Source organism: Paramisgurnus dabryanus, chromosome 8 (assembly GCF_030506205.2).
Source record: "Paramisgurnus dabryanus chromosome 8, PD_genome_1.1, whole genome shotgun sequence".
NCBI lineage: Eukaryota > Metazoa > Chordata > Actinopteri > Cypriniformes > Cobitidae > Paramisgurnus > Paramisgurnus dabryanus.
In genome coordinates, this window is record NC_133344.1 from 35,300,341 (window position 1) to 35,321,469 (window position 21,129).

Here is a 21,129-nt window from a genome sequence, read left to right on the forward strand (position 1 = left end):
GTTAAAAAGTGTGGTGTATTTAATACTATTAAAATGTGCATTAAGGTTGTCCCTGAGGGCTTGCCGTTGTTTTAGTCGGTGTGCCTTCTGCGCATGTCATAACAAAAAAGTTAAGCCTGATATACCCTCATGTTGAGTTTGTGTGTTATTACGCCTCGCTTATAGACCATTTCAATAGATGTAAACAACACTGGTCCAGAAGCACTTCCTGTTTCATTTTGTGACTGTTTTTTTATTACACACATATATCATTATCTTTAAGATGTTTGTTTAACTTTTTGACTCAGTTCTAAGTGTTCTGTTGGTTGTATTTTATCCCAACGTTTATCTAGTGTTAAAAAACTGAAACAGGAAGTGCTTCTGGACCAGTGTTGTTTACATCTTCTGAAATGGTCTATAAAGTTGAGAAACACGTGCCTTGCCTTGTTATTTAAATACACCACAAAAATTATTGGAAATGGGCTTAGGTTTGACAAATAGATACATGTAAAACCTTAAGCTTACCATGAAATGTGTCACAAGCCGAATGTCGAGTAAAATTGAATGTATATGATATGTTAACAGCATGACTTGTTAGTTACCTTTAAAAAAATATTAGCGTGATGAGCATTCAGGTGCCACTTGAGGTTGGTGGTATTCTTCCCACCACATTTACCGTCGTCTCCCAATATGCATTCCGTTTTTTCTTTCTGATGGATTATACTGAAAGTATGTCCATAAATCATCTCGTCGTTTCCATTTATTGGCGTCACCGCCACGGTCCTTCGAACTCCCATAGCCGCAGGTGTGTTGTTGTTGTGTGAAATCTGGTGCGCGGCATGGCATCAGCCGGGTGGTGGGTGTGAGTAAGACTGTGTTGACCCAAAACAAGAATAGGAAGCGACAGCATTGCTGATACTTTTTAGCTAAAAACAGACAGATTTCATGCAAAATAGGCAGAAATGACATCCATTGTAAACGTCAGACTTATAATCATTTGCGTTCAGTCTCGTCTCGTCATTGAAAACTTGAAAGAGTTTCGTCATGTTTTCGTCACCTTAGAGTCATTTTTAGCTAGTCATCGTCGCGTTAGCATCATAAAAAATAGGTGGGTCAACGAAATCATTTCGTTATCGCCATCGTTGACGAAAAACAACACTGGTAAGATCGGCACCAAGTGGATAATAGCAGAAATATGGATTGCGTAAAAACTGGCAGGAAAGTGTTTTCTCTTAATTCACAAGATAAAATGAGTTTACACTGGATTTTGTTGAAATGTTGCGGTCCTAGTAATAAAACAACCGATCATGAATCGCAGGTCGTAAGTAAAACTGCATCAAATGTTTTTTTTATTGTGAATTGGCACGTAGGTTCATATAATGTAAATGACACGAAGATGTGATGAATCTTAAGTTAGAGAAGTGGGATAATGGTTTGTGTGGGTTGCGTGCTTGTGACTCGCTCCGCCCAAGGTACGCCTACAGAAGCTCAGCTTTTTTCGGAAAGTAGCGGTAAAGCTCGTTGGTCTTTTATAAATGTGATAAAACTAAAGACTCTTTGGAGATATGAAGCATGCAATACTACTTCATAAGTACTCAAGATTAACCTATTCTGGGCTCTTAATGGATGATTTTCTTTTTTATTTAGTCAAAGTCATGAATTAAAAAAAAAAAAAATATATATATATATATATATATATATATAGTTGTCTTGTTAACATTTCAATATACATACCTTCAAATTAAAAGTTTTTAAGATTATTAAAAACAATTTAGTCAAGTGTTTCTAAACTTTTGAACAATAGTTTATGTACTTTAACATTGATTTCTATGCACAGTTGAGACTTTGTGACACTGTGGATGGTGATTGCTAGGTGATTGCTGAGTTGGCATTGCTAGAGTGTTTTGAATGGTTGCTAGGAGGATGGTAGGTGGTTGCTAGGGTTTCACTATACAGTTCTGTACTGTCCTGTCTCAGAAGTGCCCAGTGGTTTCTTGTATCATTGTGATTTTTAGATATGACTTGGGTTTTTCTGCAAAAACGATTAGAGCATCATTGAGACTCAGAGCATAGCACATCTCTCCTCAAGAATTCATTATAGTAGAAATTATAATCATAATGCTTCATTCATAATTTCACATGATACCTTTGATGGATATACAGGCAGACACAAAGACAAATACACTTGAGGCCAGGTCTTTAGGATGTGCCACAGGTCTGACAGCTGCTTCCAGGACAATGGCTGTCATATCCGCTTGCTTTGATCAGTCGCACTCAGAATCAGCACGCTTGCTAACAGCACATGTGCCTGAGACCACACACGTGCACTCATGTTACATGAGTAGCAGTGATAGCCACAAGACAGATAAAAAAGATATGTTTAACTCCTGGTGATAGGCTAGCAGACAGCAGGATAAATATACAAAAATGTTATGGGTGCATGCAGTAGTTAAAATAGCAAGGTATTAAAGGAATAGTCTACCCTTTTGCCATATTAAACTATGTTATTACCTCAACTTAGACGAATTAATAGATATCTATCTTTCTTCAATGCGAGCACTGTACAGCGCGTTGTGAATGTGTTAGCATTTAGCCTAGCCCCATTCATTCCTATAGTACCAAACAGGGAAGCCACCAAACACTTCTGTGTTTTCCCTATTTAAAGACTGTTACATGAGGAGTCATACCAGTAAGTATGGTGTCACAAAATAATACTTTTTTTTTGGTACCATAGGAATGAATGGGGCTAGGCTAAATGCTAACACATTCACAACGCGCTGTACAGTGCACACATTGAAAAACGATAGTTATGTATTAATTTGTCTAGGTAGAGGTAATAACATAGTTTAATATGGCAAAAGGGTAGACTATTCCTTTAAATATAGTATTAAACATGATGATAACACATGGTTTGTGCCGACCATAACGTTTTCTCGCTGGACCATGAAACCATTCAAATTACAAAGACATTTGAAAACCAAATTGTTAGTTATCCAATATTTTTTGGCATTCGCAGTTCATAGTAATGTTAATTCATTTCACTCTTTGACATTTTGTATTATTAATAATTTTAGTGCTGTGTGGGGTTGCCGCTTGACGCCCAGTATAAATCTGGGTCCTAAAACTAAACCAACGCTTTGCACTTCTGTAAATTGAGGACAGTGAAAACATGGCAAAGCCTTTAAAGAGCTGTCATAAAACATTATGAATGCTCATGCTGGATTACTAACACTTTATCTGCAGGATTACACGTGTTACATGGCAGGATTTTAGATATTTAGGCATACTGTAAGCCCACACCTTTAAATGATAAAAACGTTGTGTTTATTAAGTTGCAAACTGTAGCTCTTTGCCTCTATATCTCTAGATTTGTTTGTAATTTAAAATTGCAGGTTACTTAAATGAAGTCAAACGGAAAGTACCTGTAAAATCTTACCCGACAGCTCAAATTATTCATTATTATTAAGCTTACCATTGTGAATTGTTGTAAGGTACGGAGACCATTTTAAACTTTACACCAGTAGGTCATTATTTTTATTAAAAGTAAACTGATTTTTAGTTAGTACAGTACATGCCATTGTTCTCAAAGCCCACTACCTACAGTAGGGTGCCCCAGTGGAGCGATGTCACTTTACAATTTCAATCTTACGTGGTGCTTTTTTTTGACAAGACGTGCTATAAGCCTTAGCGTGGTTTGTGCCAAGAGCAATTTCTTCTTCTCTTTCCAGGAGTCACTTTCAAAGAGATCCAGAGCTTCTGAGCTCATTAAAGCTTAATCAGAAAATCTATTTTCAGATCACTTGTAGCTCTGTCAGGAGGATTTCAATGAATAGAGGACACTGTTTCTCTGCAACCCCTCCACCAAAATGAACGCACTGGTATTATCTCAGACCGTTTCAAATGCGTCTGACACGCCGCAGCTAATATCGGGTCTTCTTTGGCTTAGTAGCTTTAAAATCTCATTGGTGGAGCTTAGTTGTGTCACCTTGTGAATAGTTTATAAATCAGCTGCATTTAAATTGGAGATGGGCCTGTATAAGGTAATAGTGACTAAAGTGTCAACATGAATAGTTTTATTCTTGTTTTTAGAGTTCGGGTATTTGAGATCTATGGATCTCTCAATGAATCTGAACTGTTCTTACACAATTTTATACCCCCTTAATAAATCATATTGAGGAAGGTAGTAAAGACTTCATAAAAGGTTGCCGAGCACAGAAAGATGCACTAACCTTGCACAAAATCCTGGCTGGTCGTAACGTGCTTTTTAAAAAATGCCTTTTATCATTTGAGCTTTACCCAGAGGAAAAAATGTATTGCTTATTGGTTGCTTTTCCTAAGCTCAAGAGACTTGTGATTCTCATATATATCTCATTTTAATATAAACAAAGTTTCAGATGTTTCTCCTAAAAATGTGAAAACAAACGTACACCATCTACTTGTCTTGCTGCAATCTCTTTCAAGACTCCATTATAGGAATATTTTATTGCTCAGAGATGTCTCTTTCTGAGCTTTTAAGACTTAGCTGAGATTCTTATCTGACCATCAACAGTTTCTCAGATGTTTCTCCTAAAATTTCTTAGGAGAAATAAAAGTAGACAAATCTGAGACATACTGTATAAGAAATATCTGAGAGAAAGGACATTTAAGAGACGGGACATAGGATGAGAGACAGAAAAGGGAACAGTGTAGGAAAGTATCTTTTGCTTGGATTTGAACTCATATTGCCAAAGGCGCTGCTTGGTCTCAATGTTGATCACTGGTTATGCTTCTGACAGCAATTTTTCTATGCTTAGGTACTAAGGGTGGATTATTCTCTTATATGTCTCATTTTAGTATCAGCTTTACTTACCGGTGCCAGCTGCATAAACTCAGCATAATTAATTTAAAGAACTAGTTTGCCTGTGTAGTGCTTAACCAAAGGGCAATCAGTCTTACTTTTCCAAATCATATTACACAGATGTACCTTTATGTAACTAAATTAAAAAAGTTATAATCAGTCTTAAAAAAAATGGATGACTAACCTTACAGGCTTGTCTCTGTTCACAAGTTTTTGCAACGGGCCGCATATGAAGAGTTTGGTTCCAAAACGCTATAAATCTATTTTGACTAATTTCTGTAAAAGCTTGTTTTCTATAAAAAAAAGTGACAAGATGAAAATCACTATTTTTTGTTACAAACTTTCAAATAGCATCTTTAGGTTATAATAACATAAAAAATTCAAATCCATAATTAGATTTTCAAAGATTTATTATAAAAACTGATTATTTTTTATATTTACAAAATGCTATAAATCTGTTGAATCAATATATAAATGTGCATTAATCTTTGCCATGTCATATTCATTTAGTTGACTAGTGATATAATTGCATTAATGGCATTAATCAAAACACTTACTTTGTCAAATTAAGAACACTGTCATTGCTGCTGTTATTCTCGGGACGTCGTCTCTGAACTTTTTGTGACAGCGATCAGCTGTAAAATGTTTTGTTTTGATTTTTGCTGACTTCGAGTAAAATAATTTTGAATAGAAAATTGAAAGTTTTTCATAAGATTCACTGGGTTCAATGTGTTAGTATGACAGAAGCTTGATGCTGTCAGGAGAACAAGCTATTTTTCCGTCTCCCGAGTGCCTCTCGCGTAAATTATTTGATTTTGATGCCTTTCGTTTCTTCCCCGCCATAGAAAACGACCACAGGTTTATCAATGCCATCAAAATTATTATTTTGTTTTTGTTTGTTTGTTGATCACGTAGTACAAAGTAGGTGAGGAAAACTAGGATTTTGTGTGTATTATTCAATGCGCTGCTCTTATGGTTAACAATGTGTGTGCTGTGTGTGTGTGATTTGTTGAGCAGATTTATTGCATTCTGCAGAGAAGGATTGGCATTTAACGCGGTTTGGAAAAAAGGGAGAAAAGATGACAGAATAACACGGGATATCGGATTTTGCGTAAAATTAAAAATTAATTTTTTAATACTGACCTGATACATTACTGATTTTGGTGGTAACTCTTTTTTTTTTTAAATGGCATTTATCGTGTTTTGGAACCAAACTCTTCATATGTTTTAAATGTTATTTTATAAGAAATGTGTTAAATGTAACATTTTTAGCTAATATTGTAAACATTAAAACTATAATTTTAAATAAAATAATCAATTTCAGAATATCAAGGGTTACTTGGTAAATTTATATTCGAAATTCCAGCACTATATTTTTCAAACATTTTAAAGTTTAAGATATTCAGGGTTCCCACGAGTCCTTGAAATCCTTGAAAGTTTGTGAATCTGGGGGAATTTTTTTGTATATACATACATAGATAAAGGTCATTGAAAGTGCTTGAATCTATTTTATGCAAGAAGTTTTCTGGAAAAAAAACTTTTTGAGCACATATGCTAAACTATTTGCTTTAAATGCTTATATCTTCTGTATGCGAATTTTGATTCATACCAAAATGCTTTTTTGCATAGTTGTGTTTGACAAATGAAAACGCCTGGGGTTACGTATGTAACTGTTGTTCCCTGAGAAGGGAACGAGGCGCTGCGTCTCCCTTGCCATACTTCCTGCGTCCCTGTAACGCCGCCTTTGGCAATATTTCAGATAGCGATATACTTCCTGGCTCGCGTGTCACCCTATCTTTGTCATGAAGCCTCACCATTGGTTGAATTTGATATACACATTCAGACACACTTACCCCTGGAGGCGTCCCCAAAGTGTCACCGCAGTGACGCAGCGCGAGTTCCCTCGAAAGGGAACTGTAACAATGTATCTTAAAAGGTAACACGATGTAACCTTGTCCCCACATTTAGTCCTTGAATTTGAGGATATTGGACCTGGAAAGTCCTTGAAAGGTCCTTGAATTTGAAGTTAAGGAGGTGTGGGAACCCTGGATATTTAACCTAAGATGAATACATTCCTTTTAACAAATGTAATAATAGTGTACCAGTTTGTTCTTTATTTAAATTGGCAAAGTTTGGCTTGTATAGCCCATTTGGCGAGTGTTAGAGTCTTTAGCTTTGGAGAAAAGTCTAAGCACAGTGTGTGATTGTTATTAAGATTTCTTATGAAACTTTAAAGAAGACAAATATGAGAGCGTTAGAGTTTATGTCTCAGGATACTAGTGTGAAAAGCAGGAGACTCAAGCAAAAGTCTCCATTTGATGTAATTTATGTCCATGAGCAACGTTTGAGATGTTAAAGAGATCTCACTTTTGATTTTTCTTTCCTATAGGTAGACATTATATTTCTTTCTTCGCTGAAGTACTCAATTCTTTTTTCGGTTACTGGTACCAGATCACATTGTTTAATACACTTGGAGTAAGCTCTTTTGAAAGGAACCACCAGGTTGTGATCTATAAAAAACAAACTTGATGGGAGAATGAGCTTAAAGGGTGGGATCTGAGGATGATTTGTGTATGCACACTTGCAGATGATGTGTGATTTATAAAGGGAACATTGCTTTGTTTGATAAGTCTTAATTTTTTTGGGTATTTGCCATTTTTGTCTTTTGTGCGTACGTAGACTTTTAGTAAGGATCCTACATACAGTTTTATAAATGAGGTCTTTATAGTTCATTGTTCAATATCCTGATAACTAAAAGATTCATGCATTTTCTTAATGAACTTTTTTGAACTTACATTTGCTGATGTCATTTCTTATTCATTACCATGTTGAGTCAGACAATAGAAAGGTAATTAGGCGCTGATGTCAGCCTGCCATTCATAGCACATCTAAATATCACAATGGCCATTAAGATACATTAAGAATGTGTACGAGCTGCATATGGGTGGGGGTACTATGATCCCTCTCAGTCCCGAAGGCATAAAGCATCCCATCCCAGTAATATTTCCAATAAATGTGAATGCCTCCAATTTGCCGCTACAGTGAAACTGCACCACAGTTACCCATCCCTGCTTTCATAATGATGTGGAGTATAACGCACATCTCTCTCAGAGAGCAATAATGTCAGATGGCGTTTGAATAACTATGCATATCTGTGCGCAGGCAATATCACGACTGCTCTGTATTAATGCTGGTTTTAGTGGTTTCGATATTTTCAGATTATTCTTTCTTTGGAGTTAAAGACATCCCGCTTTAATATAAACACAGAAAATGTGCTGGGTTTTTTAAAGATTTTAACTGGACCATTAACTTACAAATACAATTGACTTGATAAATGCATTGAATTTTGATGTTAGCATATTTAGGTTACCTGACAATACGCTGTAGTATTGTATTTCTCCAGTGACCTTAAAAAACGTAAAAGGTATTCTATATAGTCTTTGAATATGTCCAACCTCTATAAAGCCACTTGAATAAGACTCAAAGTCATTGTACAGCCTCATTTACATAAATTAAGACATGAAGAACAAAGGAAACAGATTCGCACAAGGAAAATGCTGCTATCTTTACAGCAAGGCAACAGTGGGAAATGTAATTTATGCAAATGAGGGAAACAGATAAAGCTTTCTTTTGTCTAACAACTCTATCTATCTTATAGCTAAATTTATCTGCGCAGCTAATACCAAGGTTTGAGACAATAGTATTTGAAATATTTTGTTTCCATCAAATGGTGTTAGAGAACACACAGCTGCTGCTGGTTTAGCGGTCTGATTTGTAGAAATGCACACATTTTATTCAGGGATATTTGTGATATTTTCTATGTAGTGATAATTCATCCTCAGAACACATTTTGAGCACTAATATTTAGATCTCCCATCAAAGAGTTTTAACTGTTTTTTTTTTTAAAGTTGCCAGCCAGTGCCAGCATTTTTCATGATTTTTACAAAAGTTAAATGCCTTCCAGAAAATGTTCATCTTTAAAAATATAAACATACAATATAGCAAATGAAAGAACAGACCCTCAAAAAAAAGTTTTATCCTACCTTCATTAGGTCTCTTTTTAACACCTCTCAAATATATGTAGGTTTCTACAAAAACACAAAATTTTGAGCAAAAAGCTGAGATAATTCCATTTTTGTGAAGGACTTTTGTCCAAAACATAGGCCCTGTCCCAAATGGCGCACTTCATGTGGACTTGCGGTCTCGTAGCCTTAAATTGCACATGCTTGCTTAGTATACGAGTCCGTAGAGTGTCCCATCTGTCATTTTAACATTCCAAAGTGTGCTCATCAGTAGGGCTGTCGCGGTAACCGCAATCCTGTATTGAGAAGCTTAACCGCATGGATGACAAGTAACCGCAACAACCGCGCTTTTCACGTTAAATTCATATATAGCTATGCCCTTCTTGTTTTTCCACATCATACATAAAAAAAGGCCAAATAGATTGTCAAGATTTAAGAGAGTAACTTGTTTTTTGTAAATTTCAATTCAAAATGTAATACTATGCTATTCATATTTCGTTAAATCATACAGTGAATGTGTGAAAGAAGTGAAACTAAGATGACAGAATAACTGGGTCGTCTGCATCTGCATGCAGTTTTAAAGATTAAAATTACTTTCATTTAAATGATCAACACAAATACAAAGCGCCATAATATAACTGATTGCTTAAAACCACTTTAAATAAAAACCTTTAGTTTTTTTCTTTGTGTATCTACAGCGTCCGCTCCGTGGATGAGGAAACTGCAGCCTGACTAAACACTTGACTCTTACCTGGACATTTAGATATGAAAGTTTTTTATCACCAGTAACTGCGTGAAACATTATAAACTGATGATTATCTTCTGACTCGATTGTTTCTGCACGTCCTCTATATTTCACAGAGATTCCGCTTAATTAACGGCTTTTCGTTCGGTCGGTGTCAGCTAAACATTTTTATTCTGTAATTTGTTCTCGCATAGGCTATATTTCTACATTTTCGTTACAATTTACTGAAATTTACAGTTACAATTACTGAAATTTAAATGAGTTCATTACTCGCGTTACTCTATTTTGTGATAAATGAACACTTGCAGATAAGACATTTCTGATCTAATGTCGCAGGACCCTGGTGGGCAGCACAATGAATAATAACACACAAGGTGTGTTAGTAAAGGGACAACACCTCATTTAAATTTCAGTAATTGTAACTGCGTTACTTGATTAAAAAAAAATACTTCGTTACATGTTTATTACCGCTAAAAGTAGTGGAATTACAGTAACGGAATGACTTTGTAATGTGTTACTCCCATCACTGTTTTTAACACAACTTGTGTTGGCCCTTTCATTTATTTTAACATGAAATAACGCCTTAAATGGCATGACACACACAATGTGTTAAAAATTAACATATCATTTTTTGCAGTGTAGCATTTAAGCTTGATCTGAAATGATGACAAATCAGTCTGACTAAAAATTATCTATCCAGATTAATTTAACCAAATGATTTATTCATTTTCATACTTAATAGATACACGTTAATTTATCTATTAACATACTATTGAAAATGCCATAAATAAATATTCATTTCCTTCTGTATTGTATTCGTTTTGTACATTTACAGGTACGGTCTAATTTTAATTTATTTTTTTAAGACACTGCTGTGTTCTGTATTTACCGATGCTCTTTAAATTTGCACTTAAAAAAACTTCTTGTTAAGAAATTGTTCTTCAATTTATTTTAGTTTTTCAAAAAATATATTTATATAATGGTATAGCTTGTTCTCATAAGGGAAAAGACATGTTGCCTACCTGCTTCTACATCGGTGCTCCTCGTTGTTCTGGATTTAAATAATAATTTTACTTTAGTAAATGAAGGCGGTAAAACCGCATAGCGCTAGTGAGCCACGCAAAATCACCTCAAGGGAAATTCCTTTAGCACGACAGCCCTACTCATCAGCGCCCCCTTTGAACCCTTGATGCGGGCTTCGGCAAAGCCCACACTGCAGCAGGCTTCGTGCACTTTACCAACCCAAAAATCCTTGCGAAAGAGAAATCAGACCAATCTGATTCGAGTTCACACTAATGGGCAACTTCTCGTCCTATTTCTGGCGTGATGCTCGAGTCTGTCTCAAAATACAACATAGGTGCACCCTCTTGGACTCTTGTCAAGGAACCCTAGGGTCTGCACTACATGATGTCATCAAAGTGTGGACTCTGAGGAGGTCCACAAGTCCAGAGTGTGCCATTTGGGACAGGGCCATACAAGGACATGCAGCTGCTTTCCCTAGGGCGATTCTTCTGGGTTTTAACAAAGTGCACCACCTGGTGGATAATAGCAGTATTGCGGAAAGCTGGAAATACTCATCATTGGCAGGGACTTGTTTTCTCTTAAAGGTAGGGTAACAGATTTGATCCTGAAACATTTTTAGTTATGCTGGTTAAAAGTCTCCTCACATCCTGATAGCAATCACTGTGTTAAGTTGTTTAAATGTATTTGTAGAAATGTATGTCATCTGTCAAAGGCGTAGGACCAAAAAATGTTCAACCAATCATAGATTTCGGTCCAAACGGACGTTTCCTTTGTTGCCCCTCATATGTAAGCGTAATTTGAATGCCTACCGCCCAACTAGTCCACGCAGACACCATACGTCATCGGCGCGTTCACGTGCACTCACCTCCTGTCTGTAAACAGCGTTAATGGCAAACTTTTCTGCTGAATTGACAACCTACACAGGAGCAACAAAACAAAAGACATGTTTTATAACAACAGCAAAAACTGCCTGGATCAGCAAAGAGCAAAAACCCAAATTAACATCAGTAACTTTACTGTTTTACCGCGAGATGCTAACAGCTACAGGAGGCAAAGGGTCTGAAAGGGTCGTTGCACCGTTTATTTTGGTAAGGTTGGTACACGATATGTTTTGTATTGAGATGGATTCAGATATTCTACTTTGATGAAACATTGTGTTGCTTATGAAATTTGTGTTCGTTTATGGATTAGCGTAACAATATAGTTACTACGTCTACACAACCGAACGTGTGCTTAAACTAATTCTGATGTAAACCAGTTGTTTATGTTGGTTATTTTGTAAATGTTATTCACTTTGTACTGCAAAGTTTTCTCACTGGTGAATGAGACATGAGATGTGACCGTCTGATCTGTGTGTGTTCATGTGTTTTGAAAAAGGCGTGAATTTGGATGGCGATTTGACTTGAGGGTGGGGTCTTGATTTCATTGCTAGGCAGCTACCGTTAGCATTTTTCAAAATGTGAAACCCTACCTTTAATTGACAAGATAACTTATCAATGGCAGCAAAGAGTTAATAAAAGTTCAATAATATGTAAGATATGGTTCTGTTACATTATGTGCTCTTGTCTTGCAGCTGAGAAGAAAGAGAGTTTATTTTGGCTGTAGCAAGGAAGACTGATAGCTTTTGCAGAATATTTTTGAAGAAATCTGTACAGCAAATTTCACTTATAGTTAATCACTTGTGTCACCTGACTAATTTGTTTTCATTTTGTGTATTTTCAGCAGGGTCTAAGGAGAAAGATTGCAGCACAGTCTCCTGCTTACAATCCCAAGCAGAATGGCCTCTCCTGTGGTGCATCAGGATCTGACTTCAAGCGCCCCCGCATGGAACCCAACTCCTTTCGACCCGTATCCTGTGCTTTGGCTTCAGGACAGGCCCAAAGCTTGGTTAGGGATTCTTCCCAGGGTAACATGCTTAGAAAGAAGGACACTTTCATGATGCCTCACGGAATTGGCAACGATCTCTTTAACACAACTCTGAGGGATATGAAGAAGGAGCCAACTGAAGTTCAGACATGCAGCCAGTCTTTGACCGATCCAATTACGCTCACGTTTGACTTCAAAGATGAAGGAAGCGGACAGATTGATCCTGAGCTCCAGGACTTGTTTGATGAACTCACTAAGACAGTGCCGTCACTCAATGATCTGGAACTGGAAAAGATGCTAAAGCAAGACACTGATTTTGGTCTGGATCTGGGTCGACCCAGTTCAGCTGGCGCAGCTCCTCCTTGCATTCATCTAGATAAGCCAATTAAGACAGAGTACTTGCCAGATTTTACCCAGGCATCTGGTGGCTGTTCGCAGCTCAGACCAGCATCTGCTGGGCCTTCTTTTTCTATGGCTAACACAACTTTATCCACCTCATCCATATCTTCAGGTCAGCTGAATCATGGGTCAGCTTCTTCTAGAGGACTTCCAGTATGGCCGGAAATGTCACATGCTGAGCAGCTCAAGCAAATGGCTGCCAACCAACAGCAGCCCAACTCTATGCTTTACAGCCATCAACAGCCTCAAGTGGGAGGGGTTAGGAACTGGTCTTCTTCTTCCTTGGGTGTTCACCAGACCCCAACCTCTTTCAATCAGGAGACCATTCCCAGTACAGCTTCCCTTTCCCAGCGAAGAATCATCGCTCAGAGTGCCGGACAGGCCAAAAACATACCCAGCTGCTTTCTCAAGCCCAATGGATACAACACCTCCCATCACCTCGATACAAAGGCTCTAAGTAGTAAAACCCTTGTCCATTTCAACACTAAAGTTTCACCATCATCCACAGGTCAACAGATGCCTCTTATGACTGTTCCACCAAACAAACAGCAGCCTCAGCCATCAACAACAGGGCAGGGTATGCACTTTCAGAACTGCCAACTGCCCATTCAGTCATCTCCCTGCCTGCAAGCTAAGCCCAATAGCCAAAGGCCTCCTCTTAACCAGCATGGTACTGGTATGGGTTTGAGAACGGCACAACAAAGACAGGTAGGATGCTTTTTTCGCCTTTTATAATTAAATAACATCTTGAAGCCAACCTTTATGACTTTAGCATAGCATGCTTCTGGTTTTGTTATAAACAAAAAAGTATCTGACCATTAAGAAAACATCTTTCTATTAATCTTTTCTGCATTCCAGCTGTTTTTTAATGCAAGATCACACAATAGTCCCTTTCACACATACAGTCTTTACTGGTAAATTGCAATTAACGGGTCATGTGTGAACAGAACCTTTCTGGTAAATCAGTGCTGCCATTTTTCCAGTAAGAGAGGTTGTAAGATTACCAGTAATTTACCAGTAGTCGCGTTGTGTGAACTAGGGATGCCACAATTCTCAATATAATATTGAACCGTTCGGTTCGACCCCCACGGTCCAATACGCGCATGTGATTTGCGGTTTTTCGGTTTATCCATCAAAATCTGTCAGTTTTATATTCCCTGCACTTTTGTTAATGTGCGCGCCCGCGTGATCTTCACACTTAAACGCCACAGCAAGTTGATATCCAGTCACTGTGCGCTAGGCTAGCTACTTTAACTCTGCTTGCAATGCTGGTATCAGATTTCATTCGAGCGCGCACACACCCAACAGAAGCATGATAACAAAAAGGAGGAGCACCACTGCCTTTTAAATCTGAGGTGTGGATTAATTATTTGCGCGTGTAGATCGGGTGTGCCTCATAAGTCTTGAAAAGTGAAGCCTCTGGCTCTTTGATCGCCCCCTGGTGGCTGGCTGCAGTACAAGTCATAACCCCGCCCTCTCCATTCAAACAAATAGGACTCTGCTCTAAATAAAAAAATTATTTACACTTCCAATAAAAGTTTCCGAAAGATAGTTTTAGTCCTTTTAAGTAGTTGTTATCACATTGATATATGTTCAAGTGTTCATTTTTGTGATAACTTTCATTTTAGCTAGTTATTTGATGCTATAGAAACGGGGCGTGTCGTTAAGATTGGCGTGGTTTAATTGGTCGCCGCGAGCGTTTGGGCGGAAGTTTGATACCGCGGCTCCGCCTCTGGCTCCACGGACGATTCCTTTTGCGCATGCCCTGGCTCCAAACTAACGTTTTTACATAACATGGCGGCGACCGTGGACGGACATTTTTGGCTTCAATTCATTACAATGGAGGGAGGCGACGTCGCGTCGTGCATCTTTTTTTACAGTCTATGGTGTAGATTAAATACAACATCAATGTAAAGATGCAAATTCGTGTGGGGCAATTCGCGTAATGTCACATTAGACTGATCGTGTCACAAAGCACGACTGAAGGCTAGTAAGGCTGTCCCAATTTGAAGGCTGCTAAAATGAATCCTCAAAATGCGTCCAAATTCGCGTGGGGCAATGCCAATGATGCAAATAGGGCTTGTTATTGTAATGTAATTTATGTAATGTAATGAATTCACACGTTCCCCAGTTTGAATAGGATATCATTTTTATATGTCTTTATTTCATTATATCTTATATTATTTTATCAATACACTAGAAATGTGTAAGATGATTTTTGCATTTACATAAAATAAAGAGAACTGCAATTAAAACCAGTATTTTTTCTTCTTAACATCCCACTGTTCAAAGCATAGAATAATAAAAAAACACTTTAAAAGGCCAAGGCATCAGAACCGTAACCGAACCGAAAACCGTGGACAAGAACCGAAAATGGTATTGAACCGTGAACTAAGTGTATTGTTGCATCACTAGTGTGAACAAAAATATAGATTACCGGGCATTTAGAACGGACGACGTCAGGCCGCGCTGACAGCTTCGAGCCAATCATAACTTTTTGATACAGATGACGCGTTTACCCCTGCACTGTTTACAGACATTTCCACACACACTGCTTGAAAGTCAAGCACACCTGAAGTTTATGTCCACATTTCTTCACCAAAGTTGTTTTAAACAGCTTATTATCTATTTGCCAAATTGCTGACATCCTTAGTACATTCTGTGAAGCATGATGTGCAAACAGTACTGTTGTTTAAGACGCAGTTTCGGTTTGAAGTCGCCTAATGCAATGTTGTTTGGTCACGAGCAAATAACTTCCGCTTCCTCACCAAGTTTACCGGTATTTTGGTACTGATGTGTGAATGATGTCTTACTGGTAAAAAAAGACGAAACGTCACTGCGTCTGTAAACAGCACATTTTTGTGTTTTCTGGTAAATTCAATCTGGTAAATTCATGGTAATTTACCTAAATTACTGTGTGAAAGAGGCTCTTGTGTTACTCATTCCGTACTGTACTTGTGTGATATCAGAAAATTGCGGAAGTATCCCAAACAGAGACAACTTTAAACTGCTCAAAATGTTTTAACACGATCACATTTATATTGTGCAGAGCTGGTTGTTCCTGAAAATGTAGAGTTGTAGTATCAAAATCATACACAATGCTTTTTATCCGCCTGTCAGCCTGTTACGTTTGCCAAGTGCTTAACCCTCGCTGCAGGCCTGAATTTTTTTGTGATTATTTTTATCTGCCGGTGATTATATGATGCCCTCAAATATTTATATCCCCATAAAGTGGGTAGCCCAACTTGCCGTAATATGGTGGATTAACATGTGAAATGTCTTATTTCTCCAGCTGTCACAGTCGCTTCCATTAGGCATAGATGCGCGCCATGGGATTCGCTAATTGGAGGTTATTAGCTGCGAGGGATAAGTTGTGGAAAGTGACAGTAATCGGCTTAACCCGGTGCCAGGGGTTGAAACAATGATTTGTTATGATCAGGGAGCTTTAGGACACTTCCCCTTTTTCAGTTTCATACAAATTGTATATTTTGGCTCTCATTGTGAGAAATGACAACAGAAGCCACGCAAGATAAGTCGCCCGTACCCAGTTCAATACAGTTCAGACAGGTGGGTGACAGTGGAAGCACAGGTTTGATTTTGACAAAGATGCTGAAACATTAGTCACGTCAGAAACATGCTGCTGAAGCATACTCAAAACACAAGCACGGTTCCCTCTCTCTATTTATTTGAAATACTTGAATTCTTAGCTTTTGTTCATTTTCAATTTTAAGAAATTGCGGGAGAATGGACAAAAAAATTGTTACTTTAGGAAACTTCTGTGTATATAAATATTAAATGACCCAGTTTAGTCATGAAACTCCACAGGCTCCGCAAGCCCATAGTCTCTTAGTCTTTCGAACCGCCAGCCAATCTGCTTGCACATCAGGGGCTTCATTTAAAAAATGTATACATAAATTATCATAAGAATAAATTTAGGATGGTTTCTAAGCAACATTTTATAAATGATTCATCAAAATGATTGGCTTTTAAGGTAAACCATATCAGTGACAATGCATTTGTTGGCGTGCTATAATCTGGGGGATCGTGTTATCAGAGCTTAAACAATCCTCCGCCTCCACCCCAAGCTTTTGCAGCAGAATTGCAGCAGCATTGTTTGCATGCTTGTATTATAACAGCATGTGTATTATATACAGTACTCCTGTATAGCTCAGTGGTACAGTAGAGCATTGCATTAGCAGCACAAAAGGATGTGGGTTCAAATCCAGGGAGCATGTGTACTGATAAAAATAAATCTATACCTTGTAATGCACTGTAAGTCGCTTTGGATAAAACGTTTGCCAGATATGCAAATGCAATTATAGGGTTCCCACTCTTCTGATTGGTTATTACTCTCTGCCATCATCAGTTTGATAAGTTTGTTCAATACAGTCAGATTCAGGCTAGGGCCAATCAGGGTCCAAAGTTGGGCAGGTCTCTTGGCATAGATGATCAACAGAGATTAAATAAACAAGACGATTAGATTAGAGGAACATATTGATCAGATAGTTGCACCTTAACATACAAGAGAATTTCAATCAATTGAAGTTATCGCACACATTATTTTGACCATCGTGTTTAGTTTCTGCCCTGTTGAAAAGTTGCAAATATGTGTTAATGTTTTCGTATACAGATGACATTCAATAATTCATACATTAAGTGCTTTAACAATAATACAAGCCTATCAATAAACAGCAGTATACAATTTACGTAATTGTCAAGTGCCTTACTAGGATTTGACAACAACATGAATGGTGTCAATTAAGCATTAAACAGATTTTTCCGTTCACAGAAAAAGGACCTTTAATTCTAGCGTGTTTTGCCATGCATTAATAATTCAGATGATTCAGATACATTAAACTAACAAATGATTCTTTTTGACATTTGTGAGAAATGGCTGTAATAATGCAGCGTTGATGGGGTTAAGTATGCAGCTAGCCAGAATATCTGTTCCAACAGGGAGAAAAAAGGGAATGGAAAGTCTTCCCACACTGAACTGAATTTGTAAGACCAAGGAAAGAAAAGTTCAGAAATGATGCCACAATCCCACCAGAACCCTCAAGATATTTGGTTCGGTGTAAATTTTTCTGGGTGAGATGCACAAGTTGAAATGAAAACAGGCCAAGATGTTGAGTCTACATATTGTTTCCTTACTCTCACTGGCTGCTTAGTAGTTATGTGCCTAAAGGGCACACTCACACTATTAAAATCAAAGTGCACCTGAGAACGTTTGACCCCCAAAGCCTGGCTTGTTGACTAGTGTGAGCACTCCATACCGTGCCTGGGCGTGGTTTATTAATTACATCCTGGTCAAGTGCATCTCGGAGAATAGCACAGACGAGCTTCACACGGCCGAAATGAGAAAGACGTGGTTCGGACCGTCACTGTCTGGAGGATGACTAGCAAGTTGATAAAACATCTCGGAGAATAGCGTGGACGCGCTTCTTTAATGAGATAAAGACGTAGTCCGTCATGTCTGGAGGATAGCCAGTTGATAAAACGCGTGTCCGTGAGAACTGAAAGTGGACTTATTTGGGTTTATTTAAGCCTGTTATTGTATTTGTCTATAGTTCTTGCAAATTTAAAGTAAGTTAGCTGGAGATTTTGTTGTTTGAGCAACCTGCTAGCTAGGTTTCACGTGCCTGTTGATTAGAAATAATAGTTGAGCGCTCTTGCTCACGTTATTTATGTGCATTATTTACATGCTACAGTAGTTACACTCCTTTAAGATAATGTCATTAATAGTGGGAAATAATCAGTTTTTACAATTTTCGCGCCATCTATCATTGTTCACCAGACGTTCTACAAAATCTGCTTTAGTTTGTGTTTATTAACCCTTTAGATTCACTTCATCACGCAGCTATTCCCATTAGAAGTTAAAACATTTAATTCATTAATAATCTAGTATGTGTTCATTTTCTGTCATAGTTTCTTCAAAATTAAGTTTTATTTGAGTGTTAAAAAAAAATTCATCATGATGCATACGCCCCGGCCCCATCTACCCTCCCAAAACGGGAAACCCTGGACTACCTTAAACTAAAAAATTAAATTTCAGACTGCATGATATATCATTGAGAAACCTAAGCACCCCAATAACATAATGCACTGATTTAATATGTTTTACACAGACTAGCGAGTTTCTGGAGAAATAATTATAGTATTTCTGGCCCTAGTATGAGTCTGTTTAACTGTGCATCTGAAAGTTATAATACTAATGCAATAAATGAGCTGAAATTTGTAGAAACTTGCACTTTAATGCTGTGGCATTGTGGTTGGGTGCTAAGGTGTTATGAGGGTCCTTTAGTGCATTTCTATGTGGTAACTAGAGTATTGTTAGGTGATACTATACCTACTTTGGGTCCCTCTATTACTTCTTCAATAATACATTTTTTGGCTGTTTTATCCAAAGAATTAAAAATATTTCTCTTTTTTTCCCGAAGTGCATTCAAGGTATACATTTTATCTGTGTGTTTCCTGGGGATTGAATGCAGCTACATGAATTTGTGTATTCTGACAAAAATCTAAATCGTCATTCTATTTTTTTGTTTTCAAGAAAAGTAAAGATGCTAGTAAAGTGAACATGATTGTTGATATAATGAATAGATATCTCTCGTGTTTTCCTTCCAATTTTGTTTCTTCTGCATTGATATCTGTAGCCCCAAGTGCCATTGTACGGAGCCCCTAAGGGGACATGGAGCAAAAATTATATAAAGTGTAGTTTCGCGTGCGGACATGAAACTTTTGCGTGCGCCCATGAAACTTTTGCGTGCGCACGTGAAACTACCGCGTTTAGTTTTGCGAGCTCACGTGAAACTTTCGCGAGCTTACGTGAAACTATCATGCGCGCAAGTTTCACATGAGCACGCAAAACTAAACGTAAAAAAAAATTCTGCACATGAAGGTTTCGCGTGAGCACATAAAAGTTTAACGTGAGCACATGAAACTAAACTTTAGATTTTTTTACTCCAATGTCACCCTAGGGGCTCGGTATCATTGCCCTTGATACCAACTGTTTGATTTATAGTTTTGATCACATTTGGACACTTGCATTTGTATTTCCTCACACCTGAAAATGCTGCTCATATAGTAGCTACCCATGAATTATACAAATGCGAGTGGGTGAGGTTTGGGGTATTCGGATGGGGGTTTGGGTGCCAGGTCGTTCTAGCTGCTCTATGAGCAGAGCCTATGTTTCCTGGGAAAGTGATCCGAGGCCAAGTCCAGATGCCGAGCTGCTCCCTAGGGAGGGCGTCCTGCCTCCAGTCCACAGGAAATGCTGTGAGAGAGCAGTGGGGCCCAGGGCCTGGAGTTCTGTCAGCTGCTTGTAATGCTGGTGGAATGGGAGCCTAAATCACATCTCTCCTTTATGGACTCTGCGGACACATGTGGTATTCATTTAACGATGCACTGGTGAAGAACGAGAAGGAAAAAACGATGGAAAACAGCTTTATGACACATCAGGATCACAAAGAGTGGATTACAAAGACAGCCGTACTAACGAGACTCTCGCTCTCCCACATAACAAAGGGTTTGACTGAGGCTGCCGATTTCCAGTGAAATGCGAACACAAGCTGGCTTTGTGGTCAGAATTTATAAGAATGGTCTGATTTTCTCACGGTATGTCCTGATGGAGTAATGAGAAGAACAAAATGCAAATAAATGATTCCTTTTTTTCTGCACATAGTCATCACAACATGTTACAACAATGTGACACTATCTGAAAAATGGTTGCATGTATGGAATGTGGTGAGGACAATTTGCCTACTTACAGTGGTATTTGCAAAGGCATGCATCATTTTTACTTTCTTATGGCTAGGGACTTAATAAAACAGCTGAAAATTTCCTAAACAGACATTTCCAGGGTTTTTTGATTTGGGCCAGTATGCAACCGTATAGCAACAGCCTAGCAACGCTCCTGCAGCCATCCATTGCACCCTGGCACGAGAAATGCATAGCAAACTTATTCTAAGTACACAAGGCAACCGTTTACAATCCAGGTTTTGTTATTCCATTCTATTTTTGCTTAGACTCATCTTGACATTGTGAAAGGAGGTAAGCGGAGCTCTGGACATAATAACTCAAAGCTCGCTCATTAATTATCACACCCCCTACAGCTGAATTATTAGACGAGCTACAAGCTCTATTTAGAAACTGTCAGTGTCTCTTTAGAGAGTTTTTCTCAATAGTGTCCATCACTATAGTGCATACTTCTATACTATTCCTTCTCTGTGGTCTACCAATCCATGGAATTCTTCCCATGG

The 21,129-nt window shown here is 38.0% G+C and overlaps 1 protein-coding gene across 1 annotated transcript in view; it reads left to right on the top strand.

Annotated features, from left to right (window-relative positions):
• maml2 (mastermind like transcriptional coactivator 2) overlaps nt 1-21,129 on the top strand; it is a 91,045-nt gene that overhangs the window by 59,786 nt on the left and 10,130 nt on the right. The window contains exon 2 of the mRNA XM_065281664.2: nt 12,329-13,579. Coding sequence (XP_065137736.1) covers nt 12,329-13,579 — 1,251 coding nt within the window. The remainder of the gene's footprint in view (nt 1-12,328; nt 13,580-21,129) is intronic.